The 24889-nt window shown below is 55.9% G+C and overlaps 1 protein-coding gene across 2 annotated transcripts in view; it reads right to left on the reverse strand.

Annotated features, from left to right (window-relative positions):
* Positions 1 to 24889, reverse strand: part of DNAH17 (dynein axonemal heavy chain 17) — a 103805-nt gene that overhangs the window by 68318 nt on the left and 10598 nt on the right. For both annotated transcript variants that reach the window (XM_078438076.2, XM_078438075.2), the window contains exons 12-21: positions 22681 to 22946; positions 21727 to 21922; positions 19809 to 19955; positions 14581 to 14689; positions 13510 to 13613; positions 9900 to 10040; positions 7432 to 7575; positions 4601 to 4783; positions 1593 to 1847; positions 405 to 574 (exon numbers count right to left, since the gene is read on the reverse strand). In XM_078438076.2, coding sequence (XP_078294202.2) covers positions 405 to 574; positions 1593 to 1847; positions 4601 to 4783; positions 7432 to 7575; positions 9900 to 10040; positions 13510 to 13613; positions 14581 to 14689; positions 19809 to 19955; positions 21727 to 21922; positions 22681 to 22946 — 1715 coding nt within the window. The remainder of the gene's footprint in view (positions 1 to 404; positions 575 to 1592; positions 1848 to 4600; positions 4784 to 7431; positions 7576 to 9899; positions 10041 to 13509; positions 13614 to 14580; positions 14690 to 19808; positions 19956 to 21726; positions 21923 to 22680; positions 22947 to 24889) is intronic.

Below are 24889 nucleotides of genomic sequence, written 5' to 3' on the forward strand. Positions count from 1 at the left end.
AGCCCCGCTCAGACTGGCCTCCTGGGCAGAGCTCAGCCCACCCGTACTCCCTCCCGGCACCGTGCCCTCAAGGCCCTGACTGCCGCCTCTGGTCTCATGGGGCCGGTCCCCTGGTGACACTTCAGCCTGCTCTGCCCCACCCTCCAGGCTGCAGACCATGCGTGCTCAATAAACAGGTGTCGAACGAAGCACAGGGTGTCCCTTCACAGCCGGTGACGCCTTTCCGCTGGGACCCCCACCCCCACCTCTTGCTGGGGGCCCACTGGCCTCTAAGGCTGACCTCCAGCCGCCCCGTGGCCCGGAGGAGCGCCCACCCGCACCATGGAAGCCTGTCTGCCCGGCTCTCCAGGGACGCGGCCCTCTGCAGGGTGGCGGGGGATGGGCTGCGGGGTCCCGGCGCCCACCTGTTGACGACGTGTTCGCTCAGGTGACGCTTGAACATGAAACCCCAGCGCTTGATGATGTTGAGCAGAGCCTGCTTGAAGGGGCGGCAGTCGCACTGCAGCCAGCCGTTGAACACCTTGGTGTTCTCACACTTGGACACCTCCTCGTACAGCTTCTCGTAGGAATCGATCTGGAAAGCGGGGCCACGGCTCAGTCGGGCGGCCGTGGGAGGCAGCACAGCAGGCGGGCGGCCCCCACCCCCCTGCGGGGCACGGCTTCCCGTCCCGGCAGCCCTGGGTTCCCCACAGCCCAGTGGCCCGTCCCCAGCTCAGGCAACCCGTTGGAAAGGGACGCCATCGGGCAAGGCCAGCACGGCCTCTGCAGGACAGGCCAGAAGCCAACAGGTGAATGCGGTCAGGGCAGGCTCGGGACACCTACACTTGGCCCTCTTCGTGCGGCGCTCCATTCTCGGGGCTCTCACGCTCCACCAGCCGCCCCCACCCCGTGCGGCGGCATCGGCCCTGGTGCGCGTCTCCCCTGGGGGCGGGTCACTGCTGCTCACGGGCGACTCCCCGTCACCGCGCGCGTGGGCAACAGGTGGAGGTTTGCATAGTAACGGTTTTTCTCACGTTCTGTCTTTCTGCTCTGGCACCTGCAGCCTTGCTGAGCCTGGTGGGACGGTCCCTCCCAAGGCTGGCAAATTCCCAGAGAAGGCCTCTCCCCAGGGAGCGTCTTTCTTATACAAACCAACCCAGAACCCACTCCCCAACCACCCTCTTCGCCCTCGGGGCCGACATTCCCCTGTCCTCAGCACCCCAGGGCCTGGTCCCCACAACGAGGCACCAGCCCTACCCCGCAGAATCCACTGACATGATTCCCACTAGCTGATCCTAGGTCCCCTTGCCCTGCCTCTCTCGAATATTCCTTCCAGGCTGTGAATCACGCCTTCCGCTCTGTCCCTCTGCCTCCGGACCGACCCCAGTGCTGCCCCCATGGCCCTGAGGGGCGGGGCCTGCTCCCTCCTCCTGGAGCCAGTGAGTCACAGACTCTTTTCCATGGCGATCATCTCCTGCTCGGCTGGAGTCACCAGACCCGAATAATAATAAAACCCGCATTTTGAAACCTTTCACCGGAGGTTTGAATGGAGCCCAGTGACCTCCCTCCCTGGGGTGGGGGTGATCCCGTGAGGGGGCGAGGCTCACGCGCACCTGCTGTTGGAACTGGGCGAGGCTGGGCGGCGTCTTGGGGAGGGCCTCCTCGGCCCGGGTGTCCAAATCGTCCAGGGTGGCCGCCCGCCCGTAGATGAGGAAGTTCTTCATGAACTCCTGGGGGTCGTCCATCCACAGGTAGGAGTACCTCTCGAAGGAGTCCTGGTACTCCTCGGCCTCCTTCATGGCGCTGAGGACCAGGTTGGACAACTCCTCCCTCATCTCTATGAGGTCCGACATGTCCTCGAGGTCTGCCTGGGAGGGGGCAGGAGACAAGCGGACCTGTGAGCCGTTTTGCCGGGGGTCACGGCGTGGAGGTCATCTCTCCGCCCTGCAAGGAAGCTCCCCTCCGGCGGGAGCGTTGCTAACCTCTCAAGGTGGGAAACAGAAATCTGCCCACTTGCCGTGTTGGCCCGTGAGGAGATCATGTCGAACGTGACTTTTGTCTGGCGGACCCCAGGGTGACTCACACACTGATTCATCCGGGCCGTGCACCTGCTGTGTGCCACACGAGGGGGTGGGCACGGGGGATCTAGACAGGGCTCGCACGGAGGGTCCAGGGGCGGGGTCAGACGTTCACCAAAGAATCCCAGACCCTGAGACTCGCCCTAACGTTCACCAGGGAGGAGGTGGGGGGAACGCTCCCTGCGGAAGTGACCGTTGTTCTGGCCCCTGCTGGATGGGGGGCGGGGGGGCAAAAAGCAAGAGAAACAGCGAGGCACAAGCAAAGGCCCTGTGGTGGACGGACGCGGCCGTCTGAGGAACTAAAAGGAGTCCACCACGATGGCTAGAGCGGGGACCAGGGGAGGCCTGTTCTGGACAGAATCTTTTGCGTTTCAAGCGACAGAAAACCCAACCCGAGTTGGTTTAAGCAGCAGGAGAATTCACGGACCCACGGACCTGGAGAATCTCAAGGTGGAGGGTGTGTGTTAATTATGGTTTGTATTTTCGTATCTTAAGATTCACTGACATCTTCTAAAAAACTTTTTGAATATTTATTTTTGAGACAGAGACAGAAAATGAGCCGGGGAGGGGTAGAGAGAGAGGGAGACACAGAATCCAAAGCGGGTTCCAGGCTCCAAACTGTCAGCACAGAGTCTGACGCGGGGGACGAACCCACAAATGGTGAGATCATGACCTGAGCTGAAGTCGGACGCTTAACTGACTGAGCCGCCCAGGTGCCCCAAGATTCACTGACGTCTTAAAAAACCTTGCTGGCTGGGGAGACACCACCCTCCTGGGGACTAGCCAACTCTGAGCGACTAAGGGCTCAGGAGCAGACAGCACACCCTTCATATGCAAACCATCCAGCCCTGGGTCTAGACACCCCCCTCCCCCCGCCCCCACCACCTCCTTTATCCCAAGCCAACGCTCCTCCTATCCTAAGTGCCCCAGGGTCAGGTACCAGGTAACCGAGGTGACCCCTGGGCCTCAGAGTCACTGACGTCAGTGCAAACTGGCCAGTTCTGAGCTCTTTCCCTCACCAGCCTTGCCTCTCCTGCAGAAACCCCACGGAAGTCTCTGGCCTGGGCTATCCTCCTCATTCCTGCTTCTGCCTCCCGACTGCACCTGCTTGGATCCCTGCCACCCCGCGGGGCCCGCCAGGCCTCCCGTTTCTATGGGAACTGTGAGCAGCACTAACTTTCCTCTCAATGGCACCGGCCTCTCCACATCGCCGCTCAGTCACCTCCGTAAACTAAGATCCCACGGGTAGGAATGAGACCGGTGTGTGTGTGGGGGGGGGGGGGTTCAAGGCCTGGGGTGTGGCATGATCAGCAGGATCCTTGTCTTACTTTGCTCTGTCCTCCTCCACGTGTGGCTTCCTCAGCAAATGAATCCCCTCAGAGCCCCACAGAGGCTGCAGGAGCTCCAGACTTGCATCCTGCCAGACTCCGGAGCTCACGGGGTCCCACGTCCATACCTGAGCGGACGTCTGGTGACAGACTCTGTTCTGGGCTCTGGAACAGCTTGCCGTGTGCACTTGGGCCGGGCTCATCCCCTTTCTGTGGCTCAGAAATCCTCAGGCCGTTTTCTTTGCCCGATACCGTCGGCCTGGAAATCCCCTCCTCACCCTTCAAGACTCTGTGCACACTCAGCTCCTCTGGGAAGCCGCCCTTGACCTTGCCAGTTATCTCCTCTGTGTACCCACCTCACCGCACGCGCGCACGGGCACACACGCTCACACACAGGCACACACACACGCACGTGTGCACACACACCTTCCTCCCTAACAGTACAGAGTTTCTTGTTGTAAATATCTATTATTGCAAAGAATTCATGCCCATTACCAAACTTCAAGCGGTGCTCACGTATATGAAATAAAAAACAACCTTGCACCCCCTGTCCCGCCCCGACCCCTCACCGTCCCCCATCCTTAACCCCATCCTGTTTCCAGAGGTAAGCACTCTTAACAGTTCGGAGTGTATCCACAGAAATACAGACTTCATTCGTGTCAACGAATGAAATCGTATTCTACGCGTTGTGCCACAACTTGATGAGCACTTAACAACCTGTCACCAGCCTCTTTCCACCCCTGGCTCATGTTTGGGACTCAGCTGGCTGTCCTTGTGCGGATGGGCCCGAATCTACTGGCATCTACCGGAGAGCTCCCTTATTGGGGGGCATTTAGGTCTTTTCCAGTTGGGGTTTCCCTGTTATACAGACAACACTCTGACAAACACGTCCTCAGACCTCCCTCCAGGGGGAGCCTAACTTCCTATGCCTTTTTGTGTCTGGAGAATCTGCTCAGACTGGGTCGTTTCTAGGTGTTTAATGCATCGAGGGTCCGAGGATGTGCGAGCCAGGGAAGCGTGTTGGTCGAGATGCCCGAGCACTGAGGGACTCACAGGGTTAACCTCCAGAAGGGAGCGAACTACCAGCCCGCGGGGTAAGAGCACACTCTTGCCATCTTGGTGGGGTGGGGGCGCGTCGGGGAGGTGACCGGAACAGGGGAGCCGTAGGAGCCTCTGCAGGGGAGGAAGGTGGGGCCGGGTGAGGCCCGGACTGACCTTGTAGCTCATTCGGTTCTTGGCTAGCCGGGGGATGAGCTTGGCTGCAGTGTAGATGTCGTTGATCAGGCCCTCAATCAGCATCAGGAAGCCATAGTCGAGGCCCAACTCCAGGGACGGATTGAAGACCAGCCCGTCCTCGTCCAGCTGCATGAGGACCTCAAACAGCGGTGCCACGCTCCCCTGGAAGAGATCGTCCCGGGCTCAGTACCTCGAGCTCGGATGAACCGCTCCCAAGGTCCCAGTGTTCCCTCCGGGCACCACAGGGCTGACCCGGGCCGGCCGGGAGCACTTGGGGGAGCACGCCTTCCCGGGCCCTTTGAGCTGCAGGGCCCAGAGCAGGCTGGAGCAGGGGACCCCCCCAACGCCTCACTGCAAAGCCTGTATCTGTCGCTCACCAGCTGCGTGGCCTCCCAGGCTCCCCAAAAACAAAATGAGGATAATCTTGTGTAGAACAGAGACGCCAACTGTCCCCATCTCTTGAGGTTATTATGAGGACTAAGTAAGTCAGTAACGCATGAAGCGTGGGAGTGGTGGCCGGTGAGTGTGAGTGGCCCACAGTGCATGGTGGGCTGGGGGTGGGGGGTGTCCCAGCTGGGCAGGACGGGCTTTGCTGCGCTCCAGAAAGCACAGCCCTCCCGTCTCTGGAGGCCCCTGGCTCTAGGTAGTTGTGCGGTGAAGCACCTTCGCCACAGAACTCATTGACGGTCGAACAGCTTTGCCATAAAAGATTAAAAAAAAAAAAAAAATAGTCCGTTGGTGGTTTGTTCTCGGAGGTGTCTGCGTTTTTATCACACGATATAAACCTCGGCTAGCCCTCGCCGTGGGTGCCAGGGGAGGTCAACCGCGAGTGTCAGCTTGATGGAAAACACGGTGGTGAACTTCCTGGGAGTGCGAAACAAGGCCGGGTAAAGCCAGGTTGCACGCTCGACTCTCCTAGAAACTGAGAGCACGTCAGTTACGACGCACGACGGCATCAGCATTTCCCATATTTCCTGCAGAATGCTAGGTGCCTATCAACCTACACGTGACGGCGTGCCAAGGGGACACGTCAGCGGAGACGCTTTCACGGGGCAAATACCATCAGTTACCAATTTGCACCCTAGTATTTGGAAAACGGATACCTCTCTTAAATGAAGGAAGAAATTAATTAATTAATTAATTAATTTATTTAATGATTTTATTTTTGAGAGAGAGAGAGAGAGACAAAGCATGAGTGGGGTAGGGGCAGAGAGAGAGACAGACACACACACACACACACACACACACACACACACACACAGAATCCAAAGCAGGCTCCAGGCTCCGAGCCATCAGCACAGAGCCCGATGCGGGGCTCAAACTCACAGACCATGAGATCATGACCTGAGCCAAAGCCGGATGCTCAACTGACTGAGCCACCCAGGCGCCCCAGAAGAAATTATTAATATGATTAGTTTTGTCATGTTTCATGGGGACCTTTTTAATGTCCCTCTTTTATCTTTCATGGCAAAATTGGCTTGTGGCCAATTAGTGAAGCAACTAAAACACCTGCTGTGGAATACCAGCCACCAGGTGGGTCGGCCTCAGCTGTGCCCCAGCAAGGACAGCCAACCACTGGACTTCCCGTTCATAAAGCACGTGTGCACCGCAACCCTGTCTGTTCCTGTTCCCCCTTGCGAGGCTGCATGGCTATGGGTGATGGCCTCATTTGTAAGGTGACCCGATGGAGGTTAGCCCCACACTAGCGATGCTCCCAGGATGGGCCAAGGCCCACGGGTGGCCATGAAATCCACTCCATGGCTACTAGTGTTCTTCTAAACACAGTCCCACGATGGCCCTGTGGGCGATTGACTTGAGAACCCAATACAACCAATGGATGGCGTCTACTGGTGTTTAAGTGAATTGCTAACAGGCACAAAAGGTCAGTTGCCACCAACTCAGATGACCAGCCTTTTCTAAAGCCTCCGACTCAGGGCTCTGCTCTTGCTGCTGGGCCACGTGCAAATATGGGGACTCCCTGGGACTTTTGGAGAAGGACATTTTGTCATCAGGGGATCGTCATGGCTTTGATGGTGACTATAAATTACAGAACTTGCTGACATTTTGCATCACTGTGGGTTGCTTGGTGAACCTTAGAGTCGGTAGTAACGATGACGATCCATCAACAGAATTTTGGGTCTGTGATTGTCTGGTGACACCCGGCCTTTGAGACGTATGTGCTGGGCTCAAGCATGAACCATCCATCTCTGCAGCTGGTACGAGGGCGCCTCGCTGTCCTTCCCACTGTCTTTCCAGTGGGTGCACTGGGTGGGCCGGGGGATCTTTGATCTTGCCCTACCAGCATATTCAATACCATTTGGGAACTACTGTAATGAAAAAGACATGGCTCGGGGAGGGCTGACCCACAGGGAAAACGATGGAGAACATTCCGGGATGAAATCAACCAGCACGTCCTCTTTGCCAACCTGCTTTACACTCCCGCCTGCCCCGCGGAGGGTTGAGTCGGTTGGTAGCTGATGTTGCCGACAGGAGGGTACACCCTGCCCAATCCGTAAGACCAGGGGGGCAGCGGTGCCTGCTTTCCCTCACCTAGCAGCAAAGCAGGGCCTGGCCGATGTATGGTGACCAGATGTCCTGAGTGTTGGGGCCTGAAGAGGGTCCTGGCATGCAGGAATTTCAGGTTCGAGTCCAGGGTGAGGAGTGCCCCCTACGCAGGTTTTAATGTCTGTTTACTTGTAATGTGATAGCCTGGTCTATGCAAACTATAGATAGCAAAGTAGACCTTATTTTACAGTTACAATACCGTAAGTACGGCACAAATGTATGTGTAGCTTATGTTTATAACTCACATCCGTGACCATGTTGTCCATTAGGTAATTCAGAGATTTGCGGATGAAATGGTCAAATTCGTCCAGGACCATGTCGTCAATGTAGTTGACGTAGTCTTTCCAGGACTGGCTCGTCGTATCTGCTCTGAACAGCTCAACATTTTCCTGCGAACAGAACCACATAGTCGGCTGATGCTTCATGGATTCACCTGCTCCTTCTTTAACCAACTCACTAGGGGACTCTCCGGGCTACTCTTGTCCCTGTTCACATACTCCAGGCACACAGGGTTGCTTTTAGCTTCTTGAAAGTGCCGGGCTCTTTTCTACGTCAGAGCCTTCCCACAGGCTGCTTCCCATTCTTGCCAAGCCTTCCTTCTTCTAACCTTTTAGGTTTCAGCCCAAATGTTACCTCCTCACAAAGGAAAGCCCCCCCCCCACCCCCCCCATTGACCACACCCTATTCATCTCAGATTTGGCTTCTGTTCCTGCCTCTTACCTGTAATCCCTCTAGCAATCCATTATTTGTGCCTACTATAGCACAGATGACAACCCTGAATTATTTTATTTGTGTTTAGTCTGTACCTCCCCTTAATACCAAGCTACATGAGTTCATGGATTGACTGTCCTTTCCACCACTGTACCTTCAGCTTGTGGCAGGGTGCTTGGGACAAAGCAGGAGCTGGTGAATGGATGGATGGGTGGGTGGAATGATGAGTGGATGGCTGTTTGGATGGATGGATGGATGGATGAGTGGGTGGACGGATAGGTGGATGGGAGGATGGGTGAATGGATGATTAGATGGTTAGATGGATGAATGGTTGGATGCGTGGATGGGAGGATAGATAGATGGATGGATGGATGGATGGATGGATGGATGGATGAATGGATGAGTGGGTGGACGGATAGGTGGATGGGAGGATGGGTGGATGGATGATTAGATGGCTAGATGGATGAGTGGTTGGATGGATGGATGGATGGATGGATGGATGGATGGATGGATGGTTGGTTGAGTGGGTGGATGGATAGATGGGTAGACGGATGGGTGGATAGATGGATGGGTGGATGAACAGATGGATGAATCTGTAAGACGCTGAGAGCTATAGGGTAAACAAAGATGAATATGGCCCAGTCTGCACCCTCAGGGCAGTTATCTTCTAATAGGGGAAAGAAGACACAGGCCTAAGTAACTTCAGCCTAAGGCAGAGAGAAATGGTTCAGATGATTATTATGTGCATCGAGGACTCTGGCAAATGGGACAACAAAGCCTTGCCCCCTCAGCTTGCTGGCTTCCACTTTTCCCAGGTTCCTATTCCCCGGCGCGCTGCCTCCTCTCTGTCCTCTTTCTGTGCCATTGTGTTGTGGACCTTTCCCTCACTCCAGACAAATTTCTCTCTGCTTTGCCCATTTCCAACACATCTGAGAGCGTTAACAGGTTAACTGGTCAACGCTTCCAGGTAATATGTTTGCAGGTACACATTTTAATTTAGTGGGAGCTTCTGGCACCAAGGCAAAGGAGAAGGAAGAGGGTCTGGAAACGAGACAAAATATCTTCTGATCCAGTCAAGTAACTCCACTGGCCTTGTAAACAATGGCTTGACCATGAGAATAGCCAATGAGATACCCTCCTCCCTGGCGGGGCGGTGGGTGGGGGGGCGGGTGGTGGTGCTGCGGTCTGTCTGGGTGTGGTGATCCATCACTGAAGTCCACATCCATGATTTGTACCAAGCATCAGAAAACCCAAAAACAACCCCAAAAGTATCTTGAGCTCAAGGTAGAATCTTCTTTTTGGGGGAGCTCCACCTCTCACGCGTGCCTCAGAAACAAGCTAAAACGCAAGCCGGATCAAACGGCGGCCAGTGAGGAAGGTGTGAGAACCCCCGTGTCGTCGGGAACCTGGGTAGACCTTCCAGGGGCGCCAGGCTACCGCTTCTCCTTCTCCCTCAGAGTGCTCCGGCCAGGACAGAGGCCCACGGCCCCTTGAGGCTGTTGGCAACAAGGCACAACCTACGCTCGGGGCAGCCCAGCAGGTGAGTGCTCTCACATCCCCCCAGTCGGAACGTGTCGGCTCTGGGACACCAGGCACACACGTTCCACATTCCTCACCCGCGTTTACGTGTTTCGTTTCCTCCTTGCGCTCATGTCGGGAAAGCGCCAAGGACAACAGAGACACACGGTTCCTGTCCTCAAGCAGCGTAACCCAGGGAAACAAGATTTGCTGACCTTGTACGACGACGTCACTTGTCTATACCACTTTTGTGCAGGGTAGGGCGTGCCGACCCCTTAGCACGGAGGAGGGCAGGCCCATAGCAAGAGAAACTCGTTAACCGAGGGTACGTTTACCATAGTCTGTCTGCTTTCTGCAAGTGAGACTCTCGGAATAAAGAGAGTAACTTCCGTGACCACTAAAGTAATTTTTGTGGCATCTCTGGCTCTCCCTCTTCTACTGAAAGCGAGTGGCCTCTCGAAGCCCCTTCTGGGTGAGTTCTTACCATGACCATGGCTTGAATCTTTACACCGGCGTCCTTGACCGCCATGTAGCGCTTGTTGAGATTGACCATCCTTCCGTCCAAGTCCAACAGGGCCTCCTTCTTATTGTCCTTTCTCTCAAACATCGGGTTGGCCGACCAGTCCTGCAGGGCACAGGTGGGAGTGAGGAAAACATATGGGGAAAACACCTGTGGTCTTGTGCCTTCGCTGCTTGCTCGTTGATGCGAATGTCCTTGTCCCTCGGAGAGGCCTGGGGGCCCCTGAGGACACTTGAGCAGAGAGCTTAGACGGTTTGCCTAAAAGCCAGGCAGAGCCTCAGGGGGTGGGGGTGGGGGTGGGGGGTGCAGGGAGACCACTGGATGGCTCTACCTGCCTGACCAGGCCCAAGAGGAATCACCCTGGGGCAGGCATCTGTGGTGAGGGGTGTGTGGTCAGAGCTGGGCAGAGCATCCATGGCTCCGAATAGCAGGCCCAGGGAGAGGAGTCCCTCTTGTGGGGACAGCTGACCTACTGCTGGGTGGGGGGAGCGGGGATAGGGGGGTCTGACCCTCCTATAATTGGGACTTCTACTACAAGGATTCTTGTCATCGGCAATTACGATACTGATTTTGCTCTATTATCCAATAGTTAGATCTTTTTAAAAAAATTTTTTTAAACATTTTATTTTTGAGAGCAAGAGAGACAGAGTGTGAGCGGGGGAGGGGCAGAGAGAGACATACACACACACATGCACACGGAATCCAAAGCAGGCTCCAGGCTCTGAGCTGTCAGCACAGAGCCCGACACAGGGCTCGAACCCACGAGCTGTGAGATCATGACCTGAGTGGAAGTTGGACGCCCAACCGACTGAACCACCCAGGTGCCCCCTTTTTTTTTCATTTTAAATTCTCATCAATACACACAGCAACAAAACACTGAGTGGGAAAAGTTTCTGGACAAAACCCACACCCCCTTGGCCCCATGTCTTCCTGTCTCCCCATCCTGGTCCCCACTGGAAACTTCGGTTGCCCCAGCACTTGAGATGGTTTGTGGGACTCTCTGTGTCAGATTGAGTCATGTCTAGATCGTCTTGTGACTCGAGTGTGAGCAACCAAGGTTTAGCTCACCTGCCTCTCCCTTCTCCCCAGTATTTGAGAATTACATGTGCCTTATTATTATTATTTTGTGCATTATTTATTTCAGGTCTAATAGACTGATTTGAATTGTTTTCTTTTCCAATTACTTGGTTTCCTCACGCAGCCGGGGAGTCAGATGCTACTTACTGTCTTGTTTGGGTTGCTGATTTTCGGATGGAGTAATCCGTGTGAGGGCCTGGGCGAGCCAGACCCCGCTTCTGCACCCAAACCCTGAGTGAGGTGGCCCTCCATCCACCCCCTCCCTTCCGGCCAGGCTGCAGCTTCTGAATGGATGTGTAGAGGACACGGCTGGGGGCAGGGCCCTGAGGCCAGCACGAGGGGCCCGGTGACTGCTGCCCCTGTAACTGAGATTAATGTGGGAGGTGAGAAGGGCCAGCCAGATGAGGTCACAAGGGTGGGGCCCCCAAGATGGGATTAGTGTCCTTATAGGAAAAGGCAGAGAGACTAAACTGTGTCCTCACCATGTGAGGCAGGAAAGGGGCCCTCGCCATCAACTACGGCTGACGGCACCCTGATCTTAGACCTGCAGCTTCTAGAGCGGAACCGAGTGAACGTGTGCTATTGGAGGCTGAGATGTCGTGTTACGGCAGCCAGGCCGATGTCCCCACCCCCCCTCCTGCTCTGACACAGAGGGCGCAGTCAGAACGCACTCCTGACCCCAGCAAGCTCAGAGCCAGGGGAACCAGCATTTCTGCTGTGCCCAGTGGAGAACATGGAGACTGGCAGAACTCCTGAAGGGGGTACCCGTGAGACACTGAGCAGGTACAGAAGATTCAGCCTCTTTGGGACAGGAAGCACTTAACCAAGTCTGGGGAGTGTTAACAAGAGGAGACACCTGTCCAGACGTGCTGCGGGGGAGTTTCTGAGCCCTGACAGTGATGAACTTTATGTGCCTACAGAGAGAGCAGGGGCACCCACAGGACAGTCACGCCATCGCCAGCCTTGTTGACGTGGGCCTGGGAGACAGGGACTGCGACAGCTGAACTGTGTCCCCCAAATTCACAGGCTGAAGCCCGGACCCCTTGGTATTGTGGGACGTGTCTAGAAAGGGGTCTTTAAAGAGCTGGTGAAGGCAAAATAGGGCCATTAGGTGGGCCTGAGCCCAGTGTGACTCACGTCCTTATAACAAGGGGAGATCAGGACACAGACATGCACAGAGGGACGACCACATGAAGACACGGGGAGGAGACGGCCGCCTGGGAACCCAGGACAGAGGCCTCTGGAGAACCACCCCGATGGCACCCTATCCGGACGTCCTGCCTCCCAGACTGTGAGGAAATGAACTTCTGCTGTTTAAGCCGCCCAGCCAGTGGGCTTTGTCAGGGCAGCGCGAGCTCGCTGATACACAGATGTCTCTAGACTGTTGAAAGGAAAGGATCGTATCAAAAAAATCGCTCACCTGGACAGGACAGCTGCAGGTGAGGTCAAGAGACAGATTTTTGGACAAGCTAGGACCCACTAGGTCATCAATGCACCTTTCCTGCCCACAGAAACCACCTGAAGAAATATTCCACTCAAGCGACAACCGAGCAATGATCCCGGTCTACAGTTTATGGAGTAAACCCAAGCGGGTGTTGGTGAGCCCCTCCCTCCCTCCCTCTCAAAAATAAACATAGAAAAGAAAAAAGAGAAAAGAAAAGAAAGTTCACACCATGACAAAGGAGACTCAAAACCAAACGATGGCCGGAGTCAGAAACGTGAAAATCTTCCAGCTCAGACATTTGCAGGGAAGGGGCTGGAGGTGGCAGAATATCTGAGGTCCCATGGGTGGGGGCACAATGGGCAGTAAAACAGAATGTGATTATTTAATCTTGATATATCGATGGAGAAATAGAGCTTAAACATGATTGTTTTAAAAATGAAATGGAGTGGGGCGCCTCCTGGTTGGCTCAGTCAGTGGAGCACGTGATTCTTAATCTCAGGGTCATGGGTTTGAGCCCCACGTTGAGCATAGAGATCACTTAAAGAAATAAACTTAAAAAAAAATGGAGTCATGTAGTAGACTGTAAATTAACGAGGCAGGGCAGTTCAAGCTCCCCTTTGGATGTGTCACTGCAGAGGTCTCTCTGCACGTTAGGGCCTTGATGACGGACCGTGGGGAGGCTAGTGAAGGAATTCGCCCCCAGTTTCCTGGATTGGGCTTGAGTGAAAGTCAGCTCGGTGCCTCCCTGAGTGGAGCTGAGTCTCAGGGTACCTTCCTGCCCCCTGTTCCCGGTGCCTTCCCGGCAGAGAGAGGACCCTACAAGCACTCTTGCCGAGCTCAACAGAACGGAACAGAATTGAATTCTGCACCCTGGCCTGGGACTTCTCTGCCTTGGGACCACCTTGACATCGTTGTGCAGTCCAGAGCCTCACACAACAAGTTCCTGCTGCCTTTGGGACTCTCTGTGAGCATCTCCGCGGGTGCCTTTTCCCCAGGACCCTCTCCTGGGCTTCTGGTTAAGCCCTGCTCTATAATACCTTGCTGCTTACTCACCTTCATGGCCTGAGAAATTCCATCTATATTTTGCTTGGCTTTTTGCATCCTGTTCTGCAAGTTATGTAGAATTTCTCGCAAGTCTTGGATATACTCTAACACACCTAGAATATAAACATCAAGGAATATAACGAAATGAACAATTCAGAACAGTGAAAAGTCTTGGGCAGGCTTTAGCGCTCATCACTGCCAGACAGCGCTTGGAAAACGTGCCCGCTGCTCATCCAGAGTTCTCCAAACGCAATGCTGACAGATGATGCACACAGCGTCTGTTCGGAAGTAGGACTTCCCTATCCCCAAATAGGTGGGTCATCAGTTCTCGGGCCCCCACCCCCCGAGGGGACCCCTCGCGCCCCTGCCCCTCCAACCACCAGCAGGGCACTGGAGACACATGAGCATGGTGACAGGTCTCAGCGTTCTGGGCCACAGCGGCTGGAAAGAGGTGCGTCCTTGGGCCACAGTGAGAAGCAGTGTATCTTCTCTGCACGGAAAGTCCAGGCCAACCCCGGCTGCAGGGAGGTGGACGGTCCCACCTTCTAACTGAGACAGTGGAGACAGGATATGGCCAAAAAATGGCCCAGGGCAAGTTGCAGGCCTTGATAAAGGAGACAGCCTTGGCGGTGGTGGCCACCCAGAGGTGGGTCCAGAGGGGAGGGACATCAGGGGGGAAGGCTTCTGCCTGCTCCCGTGGTGGGAAGAAGGGATTTCCTGAGTACACTTCTTTCTGCTTCTCCAACACCTGCCCAGGAAACCACCAAAAAGCCCCAGGCCCCACAAGCCCACTGTGAAAACTTTGGGACCCTTGGTGTTCCCCAGAGGGGTCTTTGCCTGATTCCATTTGTAAGTGACACAAATGGGCTCTTTGGGACAGGGCAAGCAGGTGGAACTCTCCGATGGCCTTTAACATAACCCCACTGGAGTCAAAGTGGACCCACCCAACCAGGAGGCAGAAGCAGCCATTTGCAAGTGTCATAGGACAGACGCTGGACAGGGAGGACATCCCCCCAACCCCGTCCCACCGCCATTGATCTGCTGGTCACCCTCCCAGTGAGACAAACATGGCCTCAGTACCTTCCCCGTTCCAGAACAGCGTTGTTTCAGCAGTCAATAACTTGACATCGATTGCTTCCAGTTCTGACTTTATTAGTGGAAATTCTACATCCATCACGGTGGTCTTTATCTGCAACAAAAAGGCTACAGTCTCAGGGCCTTTGCTCCAAATCCAGCCAGATTTTAAATGGTCTCATGGTTAGGGTTTTCTTACCCACTACCAACCAAACCAATTACAACTTGTGTCATTTAATTGGGAATTATATATAATTCAAATTCCAGGAGATTTCAGCTTCTAAAAACTACTTTTATCACCAAGGATTTATGTATGCACTTAACTCCCGGCTACCTATGGAATGGGGTAGAAACAGAAGGAAAGGTGATAATGGGACAATAATGAGTGTGTAATCCAAAACTGTTTTTATTTGGCTTAAAATCATACAAAGAAACTCAGAGAAATGGATACGAGTAACTGAAGCAGGTCGGGGCTCAGAATCTCTCCTTGGTCATAAACCCCAAGCCTGCAATTTAGGTACATAAAGGAGATCCAGGGGGTGCCTGGGCAGTGTGTGTGTGTGTGTGGCAGGGTGGGGTGGGGGGGCCCGCGCTCAGTTGGCTAAGCATCCGACTCGATTTCAGCTCAGGACACGATCTCGCAGTTCATGAGTTCAAGCCCCACATTGGGTTCTGCGCTGACAGTGTGGAGCCTGCTTGGGATTCTCCCTCTCTCTGCTCCTCCTGTTCGCATGTTCTCGCTCTCAAAATAAATAAACTTTAAAAAATAAAAAAGGAGGGGTGCCTGGGTGGCTCAGTTGGTTAAGTGTCCGACTTCCGCTGAGATCATGATCTCACGGCTCGTGAGTTCGAGCCCTGCATCGGGCTCTGTGCTGACAGCTCAGAGCCTGGAGCCTGTTTCAGATTCTGTGTCTCCCTCTCTCTGTCCCTCCTGCCCCCCATCATCCTCTGTTCTCTCAAAAATAAACATTTAAAAAATTTTAAAAACAACTAAAAAAAAAATAGAAAAGGAGATCTAGGATCTACAGGGAAGCTATTCAAGCTGTTTGTGAATCAGAGCACTCATCCAGGTCCCATATAGTGTTGATATAGTTCTACCCTGCTCTAATAGAGAAATTCATTTAAGGCCTGGAAAAAACATCAATTCACAAAACAGGAGGAAAAAAGGAGAAGGAGGGTATATATAGTTTTTTATAAATTATTCCTTTATTTTTTAACTTCTTAAAAAATTTAATGTTTATTGATTTTGAGAGAGAGAGAGAGCGCGAGCGTGAGCAGGGGAGGGACAGAGAGGGAGGGAGACAGAATCGGAAGCAGGCTCCAGGCTCTGAGCCATCAGCACAGAGCCCGACGCAGGGCTCGAACTCACGAGCCGTGAGATCATGACCTGAACCGAAGTCGGACGCTCAGCCAACTGAGCCACCCAGTCGCCCCGGTAAATTATTCCTTTAAATGACAAGCACCGTTGGAGTCTTGGAATGTCCTTTTACCTAGCAACATTTTTATTTTATATAACTTTTCAAGGACACTTGTACTTTATAAAGTGAGGGATGCAAAACAGAGTTAAAATCGTACATTAAACGTTGACCACTCTTGCCTTTCAGAATAATCCCTCACATACATTTATTTGGTCCTTTTACGTGCCCCCCCCCCCCGCCCCGCCACCCCTTTCTGCTGACCTCTGCCCTCAGGTGTTTTCATGTGGTTCACTCTCTAAGCAGGTGGGTGAGGCCAGAGAAGTAAAGCTTACAAACCTATCACCGATAGAAACAGGACGGAAAGAAGAGAATTCCATCTATGGAATTACAAAGCGAGTGAACGAGAAGGTACCGATTCCACTCATCAGAGTTTAGATACGAAATAAATATAACGGGCCGTGGTCCCCTCCCAATTACCTGTGCCGTTGCTTTGAGAACATATCCCAAGTGAGATCGTTTCATAGCACACCTCTGTGGTGTGTTTAGTCACTAAGTCCTGTGACTAGAGTTCAGAGGGGAACCCTTCATACAGAACTTCTCCAGCTGGGAAAGGTGCTGAGTTCCTGATGACTGCGTCACGGGCAGAGACGAGAGGTATGTCCCGGGCTCCGAATCCAAGGCCAGCCTGGCCGGGGCCGCCTCAGGCTGTGCGTCCCGTCCACGACGCACGTGGACACTCAGGGCCTCAGGAAGGCCGTTCGTTTATTGCCTATTTTCCGTAGTAACCGCCCAGAAAAGTAGCCACTATGTCTGTCGTAACTGCCAGAGTAAACAGAGCTCACGGCGATGAGATCCACGTAAGGATACGTCCGTCCTGTGTATTTTTTAAGAGCCTATGTTATAAACCCACGCCTTTAGGGTGCTGTCCTCAGAAGTGTGACCTGGGGTAAAAAACACACTCGGGCGGTCCCTCGGATACCCCAGCAGACTCCTTAAAGCACCGCGTGCCCCTCTCTGGCTCGGACACTAACAGACATGAGCCGTCTGCAGGCCAGTGGTCTCTTGCCAACAGAAAGCACGAGAAGGACGAGAAGGTCCCAGCACATCTCTAAAGAGGGGAATCCGCATCAGCAGCGAGCGTCTCTAGCTCCAGGCCTCCTCACCCTAACCCAACGTTTATATCAGCAGAGGGACAGAAGAGGGACAGAAGAGGGACAGACTGCATCCGTAGCCGGAGCGAACGTGCTCCTGGCTTCTTGAGTTGGAGAGCAGTGGGCGTGGCTGGGTTTCGTGTGGAAATACAGAAGTCAAAGACGGGCTCTTTTTTTTACATTTATTTATTTATTTATTTTGAGAGAGAGAGCGAGCGAGCGAGCAGGGGAAGGGCAGAGAGAATCCCCAGAAGGTTCCACGCTGTCAGCACAGAGCCTGATGCGGGACGGCGCACATAAGCGAGCCACTTAAATTTTATCTTGAGAAACGCGATTAGTGAAAACGAGCTTCCTTCAGTTTCCACTGACCACGTCTTCGGTGACGTTACCACCGTCACGCGTGACCCCGGGGAATGGAGTGAGGAGCAGGCCCGTGGTTGATTCTCTGGTGGGGGTGTCCGGGGTGGCGGTGGTATTTCTGACAAATCGACGTGACGGCCCGAGCCGGCCCGCTTCACTTCGCGCTCGGCTTTGCCAGCATGGTCACAAAGGGGGTCACCTCCACCAGGAGCGGGGGGCTTCCCGGGTCTCCCCAAGGCCTCTCTCTTAATCTTTGGATACTCCGACTCTTCTCTTGGCTGGCACCAGATTGCTGGGCTCGGTCCAGCACACGGTGTGATCTGGCCACCATCCCCTACAGGAGAGGTTGGCTAAGCACGATCTGCTATTCCAGAAACATCCTTCGGACTCAGCATTACTGCTGCCATTTTCTTAGGTCCTAGGAGGGAGGTGCAGGGCGTGCCGTGCTCCAGTGAATACCAGCTCACATGGAACTTAGGGAGGTTGCTGGGGAGGGGACGGACAGCAGGTGCAAGCCCTCCCCTGCCCGTGCGGGATGGACCCGGGCATTCGGTACAGGACTCCTGCAAGACAGGCGAGGGAAGGCAACAGAGGCACGGCCCCGCGGCTCTAAGAAAGGGGACCTCGGCTCAGGAACCCATGAACAGAGGCATCTCTTGGGCGGATCTGAGGCGCAAAGCACAAGAACAAAAATGAAAACGATCCAGGCCCCAGACAGTGCTTCCCGTCGGGGGCAAGCTCGCTGCGAGAACCGCGAACCTGCCATCGGTGGCTCGAGTCTCACGAGAGGGCAGAACGAGTAAGGTTACCAACAGGAAATCCACAGACGTGGGCGCATCTGGGGGACCCAAGGGGATGGGACCAGCAAAGTCCACGTTCAGGCACCTCCTTGGACTCTCGGGGCCTCTCTGGCCACAGGCTGAGCTGCCTGTTCCCTTCCTTCCACAGCTTGTGCTTCTGTCCTCCGTCTCTCTGTGACTCCCACGTGAAGGAGGCTGGCAGCCAATTCCAAATTCCCAGGGCTCCAAGGAGAGGGAATCTTGGTGGCCCCGTGGATCAGGCGGGTGTGGTGGGACAAATGGTTCTCCAAGGATGTCGGCGTCCTAGTTCCTGGGATCTGCGACCGTCCCACCTTACCCGGCAAAAGAGAATTTGCGGATGAGATTCACTTAGAGACCTCGGCACCGGTAGGTGGTCCAGAATTTTCCGGGCAGGCGGGCCCAACGCAATCACAAGGTCCTCGTAAGAGGGAGGCGAGAAGGTCGGAGGGGAAGAAGGGACGTAACAAAGGAGGCAGAGGCTGGAGGGGTGTCGTCTGATGGCAGAGGGACGCGGAAGGCGGTGGCCTGGAGGAGGCAGGCGAGGAGGCGGCTTAGCCCGCCAGGAAGCGGCCCGTCTGACTCTGATTTCAGCAGAAGGAAGCGGATCTTGGACTTCTGACCTCAGAGCCGGAAGAGAGTAGACGTGTGCTGTCGGAAGCCACTGCGTCTGTGGCGGCCTGTGGCGGCCACCCCAGGAGGCTCACGCAGAGCCCACGTGCAGCCTCGTCCGCCGCAGCCTGGGCAGGAGCGAAGGTCATGTGGCACCAGCGGCAGCGTCTTCTGGGGTCTGTGCGGAAAGGGGTGCCCGCCACGGCCCACGGCGGCCCGAGTCCACGCCTCCCCGCGTCCCCTTCCGATCTCGGATTCAGCTTCCAGGGGCTCTCATGCCAGGAAGGAGGTGCGTGGAACAAACAGCCCCGGAGCCAGAGGCCCCGGCCCCCGGGGCCAGTCAGTCACTGGGAGCCCTGATTCGGAACCAGCCTCTGCACGACCACCTGTGTGACGTCCCCAGATCTGGTGGAAGAGGACCTCTTGTTCCACAGAGCACAGGTGGACCTGTCCCCTCCCAGGTCCCGGTCCAGCCTACCTCGAGGCCAGCTCCCGCCCTCCACCTCTTGGGTCACAGGGTCGCTGGGAAATCTGTAAACCCGGCTGGATTCCAGGAGACGCCCACCCCGCCACACCCCACTGGGAGTAACGGAACGGCTTTGAGAGTCCCCAAGGGCAAACTACGTTTAGGAGAGTACGGCACCTCTAAGCAATCGTGGGACGGAGGCCAACGTCCAGTGGAAGCAAGGTTTCCATCACTGGCTGTTCCGTCGCCATTTTGCCGCCGCTGTTTGGGTTGATGGCAGAGTGGCTCGAGCCACGTTGTAACGAGAGGGGGTCCTCACCTCCTCTACTGCGCTTGGAGACCCTACCCCTTTGTTTGTCCTAAACAAAACCCGAAACTCGGCAAATAAAACCAAACTACACCAGCTCACCTCGTTGTACCAGCCAACGATGAGTTCCAAGTTGCCCACAAACTTCCGGAAGGTCTCATGCTGTGAGAACAGATCCTCGGCACTGCTTGGGATCCCTTTTTGCTGCTGGAAACCCAGGTACTTGACCTCTCTCAGAACTGCCACCAACTAGGGCCAACGGAGATCACAGAAAAGGTCAGGGCGCGACCCCAACGGTACGGCCCTCAGCAGCGCAGGTGGAGGGCGCTCCCAGGTCACTCCCCGTCCTGGGCGCACGGTCTCCCGTTGGCATCCAGGACTCCAGGCTCTCCCAGTCACCGCCATCAGGCGGTGCTTTGACACCTTAGAGGTTTCACACACGCGTTTGTGTCCCCAAGCCAGACCGCTCTCCCGACCCTCGGACTCCCGTATCCACCCGCCCACGCAGCGTCTCCATCTACGCGTCCAGACGACATCTCAAGCCCAACGTGGCCAGAACAGTCTGTCTTCCCCTCAGCCTGCTCTGCTCACCGCCTCCAGCTGATGGCAGTTTCGCCCTTCCAGTGGGCCAGCCGGGAGCGGCTGGGGCTCAGGCTGTCATCGTCAAAGACTCTATTTCCAACCCGTCCGAGCCCCACGGGCTCTACGGCCAAAAGCCATTCGCCCCTCACACCTCCGTCGCTGACACGCTGATCTGGGCCACCACCGTCTCGTGGTCTCTCTCCCGGATTATGACAAAAGGCTCCTCCTAGCTGGGCTTCCTGCCCCTGCGCCTGTCCCCGCCCCCCGTCTATTCACACGTGGCACCTAGAGGGATCCCCGAAATATACAAACCACATCGGGGCACGTCTGTCCTCGAAAACCCGCCACGGCAGCCACGTCACTCGGAACGAAAACCCAAGTCCCTCTGCTGGTCCTGGAGGCTCTCAGTGCCCTGTCCCCCGCCCTCCTCCACCCCTCCCTTCACCTCCTCTTCCACGCCCCTCCCCAGCCCTCTGCTCACTCCACCCTGACCCCAGACCCCACTGGCCTCCCCGCTGCCCCTCGAACACACCCGTGTGGTCCTCGCCTTAGCCGTTTGCCCTCCTCAAAGGCTTCTCCTCGAATCCGCTAACTCCCTGACCTCCCATAAGTCTCTGCCGACATCCAAACTTCAACCTGCCCCCCAGTCCTCCAGGTTCTCGGAGGCACCCGTCCCTACCTCCTCAGTATCCCATACCTCGCTGCTTTTGTTACGTCAACTTATATTTCCTCCTGCCCCTCCTCCGCCTCCTTCCCCCAGCTCTCTCTTTCCTTCCCGCCCCCGTCCTCCAGGGAAAGGTATGCTCCAGGAGGACAGAGATTTTTGTCTGCTTCGTTCATTCATTTACTCCAAGCACCTACACAAAGTAGGTGCTCAGTAAACACTTGTGGAGTTTAAAAAAAAAAAAAAAGAGCGCATTTTAGTGGAAGAGGAGGTTTCAGAGGAAACCTCAGATCTGCCTCCACGGTATCGCTGCCGGGATCTAAAGCGTGGCAGGTGCGTTGTGGCAGGAACCCGGGCCACCCCACTCCTGTGTCTTTGGCACTTGGCTCACAGCTACCCGGGTTTGAGCCCTGGGATGCACGCCCTACAGCCCACTCGTGAATCCTCTCCACCCTGCCTGACTTAACCAGAGGTTAAGACCCCGCAGGACCTTTCTCTCCGTGTTCCTGTCGATTCTCAGATTGACGTTGCCTCTTGAGACCACAGGAGAGGCAGCCAAGCTGCGAAGGACTATCGTCACCGAAGCTGCTGTTTGGTCTCGTACCTCAGACACGTCGCGGACACGCTTTACCGCTCACGCGGTAAAGTTCCAGCTAAATACGCCACGGGTCCGTTCTTTGGGCTTCTCCCACCCGCCATCCGTAGGGGGGCCCTGGTCCCAGTGGAACCTTTGACGCGGACGCCCTCTGGACACGGCGGCAGGACGGCACGCACCGCTTTGCTGAAGTTGACTCGGATGAGGTTGGTGATGGGGTCCCGCCGTATCAGGGGCTGCCCCAGGTTGAAGTGGCAATCCTGGTCCACGCCGGCCACCCACTGCCGGTAGATCCTCTCGCGGTAGCTTCTTAGCAGCTCCATCATCTCGTCGTACTTCTGGTAGATCAGCTTGGCCTCCGTGCTAGACATGACCCTGGAATCAGTCAGATGGGGTGACGGGGTGACGGGGTGGTGAGGTGCCCGCCTCCTTCGGGGTCTCTTTCGCGCCCTCAGTGCGGCTCCCAGATCTGGGGGTGCTGAAGCAGCCGGCTTTCCCTTTCCTCTGGGCCGGGAGGCTGAACAGACAGACAGACAACCGCCCGTGACGGCAGCAACGGGTCCGGGATGTCAACCCCTGCCCCGGTAACGACTGGCCCCAAACGGCCAGGACTTGGTTGAGGACCGCCAGCTTCCCGTCCAACTCAGGACCGATTGGAGAAAGCCGGAGACGCCCCCCAAACCAATCGCAGAGGCGACCCCTCCAGCCCCCAGGCCCGGGGCGGCCTCCAGCCAGGGCACAGCTGAAGCCTTCTCTCTGTTCTCCCCTCCCCCGCCTGCGTCCGCATCTCCGCCAGACGCAGCGACAGTGGCCGCGTCCTGCCGTGACAAGCTCTGACCAGCCACTGCTCGTCCTCACTTGGACGGTTTCGTCACTCTCCCTCAGGCTGACCGTCGGGGCGGGGGCAAGCCAGATCCTTAGGGCCGTGCTGGCCGAGCAGGCTCCCGCTGGAGGAGGGGGGACGGGAGGGGGGACGGGAGTGGGGTCTCTTCCGGGATCGCGCTCTGGGAAGGAAAGGCTTGGCCAACGTGAAGGGCGGGACGGCCTCGGGAGTTAGGATGGGCCCTCCCCTCCCCTGCAGCCGCGGAGGCGCGCTGCCCCCCCCCCCCCCCCCCCCCGGGGCCGCGACTCACGGGTGGTCTATGTGCTTCAGGTCCCTCATGGGCGCCTCCAACCTCTCCTGCAGCTCAAGGCTCCACTTCAGCTGCCCGGCCACGGGGGGCATGTTTTTGTGGAGCGGGGGGATGTTCCCGTCTGCGGAGGCTGCGAGCTGGGCGTCGTACAAGGTCTTGGTGTTGTCCAGCTCGGCGTCAAACAGCTCCAGCATGACCGAGTACCTGGGCACCACCTCAGCAAGAATCAGAGGCCGCTCCAGGAGGCCCCCACACATGTACAGGAGCTGGGGAGCGAGGAGAGACGCGCCTTCGCCGGGGTCCCCGCCGGCGGCCCCCTCCCCCGGCACCGCCCCCGCCGCGTGGCTGTTGCCCCAACGGGGCGAGGACACAGAATCTTCCTCTGCGGAGCAGCTGGTTAAATGCGACGCCTCCGTGATTCGCAGGTTGACGCGCGCGGCGTCCCAAAATGCTTGGCTGGAAGCCAACGCTACAAACTAGGTCTGAGGTCTGGTAACATTCGAGGCCCGAGAGAAGTCAGGCTGGCCAGGGTGGGGGCGGAGGTGGGGACGGGGGCCCAGGCAGTGAGCAGAGATGCCGGGGGGTGGGGAGCACTGATTGAGAACGTCGCCCCCAAGGATTTGAGGAAGTCACAGAGGGAGGTTTGGAACATGGAATAGGCTGTGACGCTGGGGGGTTCGAGCCCAGGTTACCGCATCCCCTGTAATGTGTCCTTTACCCTGAGAGGAAAGCTAGGCCTGCAGACCTGTCTGCTGGATGCCATTGGCCCAAATTAATCTGGGAGGCAACACAGCACATTTCTGAAAACAGTAACCATGCCCGAGCACCTCTGCAAGTAGCTGGCTCATCGCCCTCACGGTCTATGTATGCTCAACATTAGGAATTGTTTTAGAAAATAAAACACTTAGTAGAAGAGAGCAAGATATTTTATCTGGATGTTTGGGGTAGGGTGCTGGCTGGAATCAGATGGAGAATTTTCCTAAAAGGTCACAGCTCACGGTCAAGGCACAGCAAAGCCTAGGGCCCTGGGCTGGGCCTGAAGGGGGAGCCCTTCCTAGAACCCAGAGAAAGTTCTGGAAGCTCCTCAGCTGGCCTGAGGTCATCCCAGACCCAGACTGGGGCCAATGAGAGTGGCCCTTGAGGCAAACGGAGATCAAAGGTGCTCAGGTCACAAGGTCCAAGCCTCTTGGGGTCTGGGGGCACTGGACCCAAGTCTCAGATTCGCCCCAGTTTTGGGTGTGAAAAATATGACAATGTCCCCAAAATGGCCTTTCTGGGCAACAGTGAGACCCGGCTGCAGAAAAAGGAGAGATCTTCAGGCCCCCAGAAAGCCAGACAGAGTAGCTGGTGTGCTGGGAGAAAGTAAGGCTCCAAGCACAGCTCCCCGCGGGGTGGGGGGGCTGCCACCGGGGGTCACCATTGTCGCAAGTTCTCACAAAAGTGACAAGTGTCCCCTGGAAGACACAGGTTCCTCTTGTTGGTTCACGACCCTCCTGACGGTTTGTCTGTCCGGTTCCCCTCCCACCACCCCCCCCTTCGCGTTCACATGGTTTTGGCTTCTGGGCAGGAAGCTAATCTTATTTTCTGCCAGGAGATCATGCGGAAAATTGCTCTAGAACTTTCCTGGCTGTGTGTGAGAGATGGCATCGGGGTGGCTTGAGGACTTGCAGGGAATCCACGGGCTGGGACGGAGGGAGCCCTGGGGGCCCGTCCTAATTAGGGCTCAGGGTTGTCAAGCTGGAGAGGAAATGCTCCCAGGTGCGGAGGAAAAGGCAGGTAGATGTGGAGACGGTTTACAGGCACCGTTTTCTCCCTCCTTTTCCTTTTTTTAATATTTTTGAGAGAGAGAGAGAGAGAGAGAGAGAGAGAGAGAGAGAGAGAACGAGCAGGGGAGGGGCAGAGAGAGAGAGGGAGACACAACCCGAAGGAGGCTGCAGGCTCTGAGCCCTCAGCACAGAGCCCGTGGGGAGGTCTGAACCTACGAAGCGAGAGATCAGGACCTGAGCCTAGATGTTAAGTCAGACCTTTAACCAACCGAGCAACCCAGGCACCCCTCTCTTTTTCTTTTTAATCTAGCACGAGCACGAAGTTAAAATTTCGGAGAGAACCTTTCCTTTTTGCGTGCAGAACCCAGATTAAGTCCATGAAAGGAGAGGGGACGAGAAAGGCCCGGGCAGAAGAGTGCCCTGTTCACGACCTCTGTGCTCTG

The sequence above is a fragment of the Panthera onca genome, chromosome E1 (assembly GCF_046562875.1).
Source record: "Panthera onca isolate mPanOnc1 chromosome E1, mPanOnc1 haplotype 2, whole genome shotgun sequence".
Classification (NCBI taxonomy): Eukaryota; Metazoa; Chordata; class Mammalia; order Carnivora; family Felidae; genus Panthera; species Panthera onca.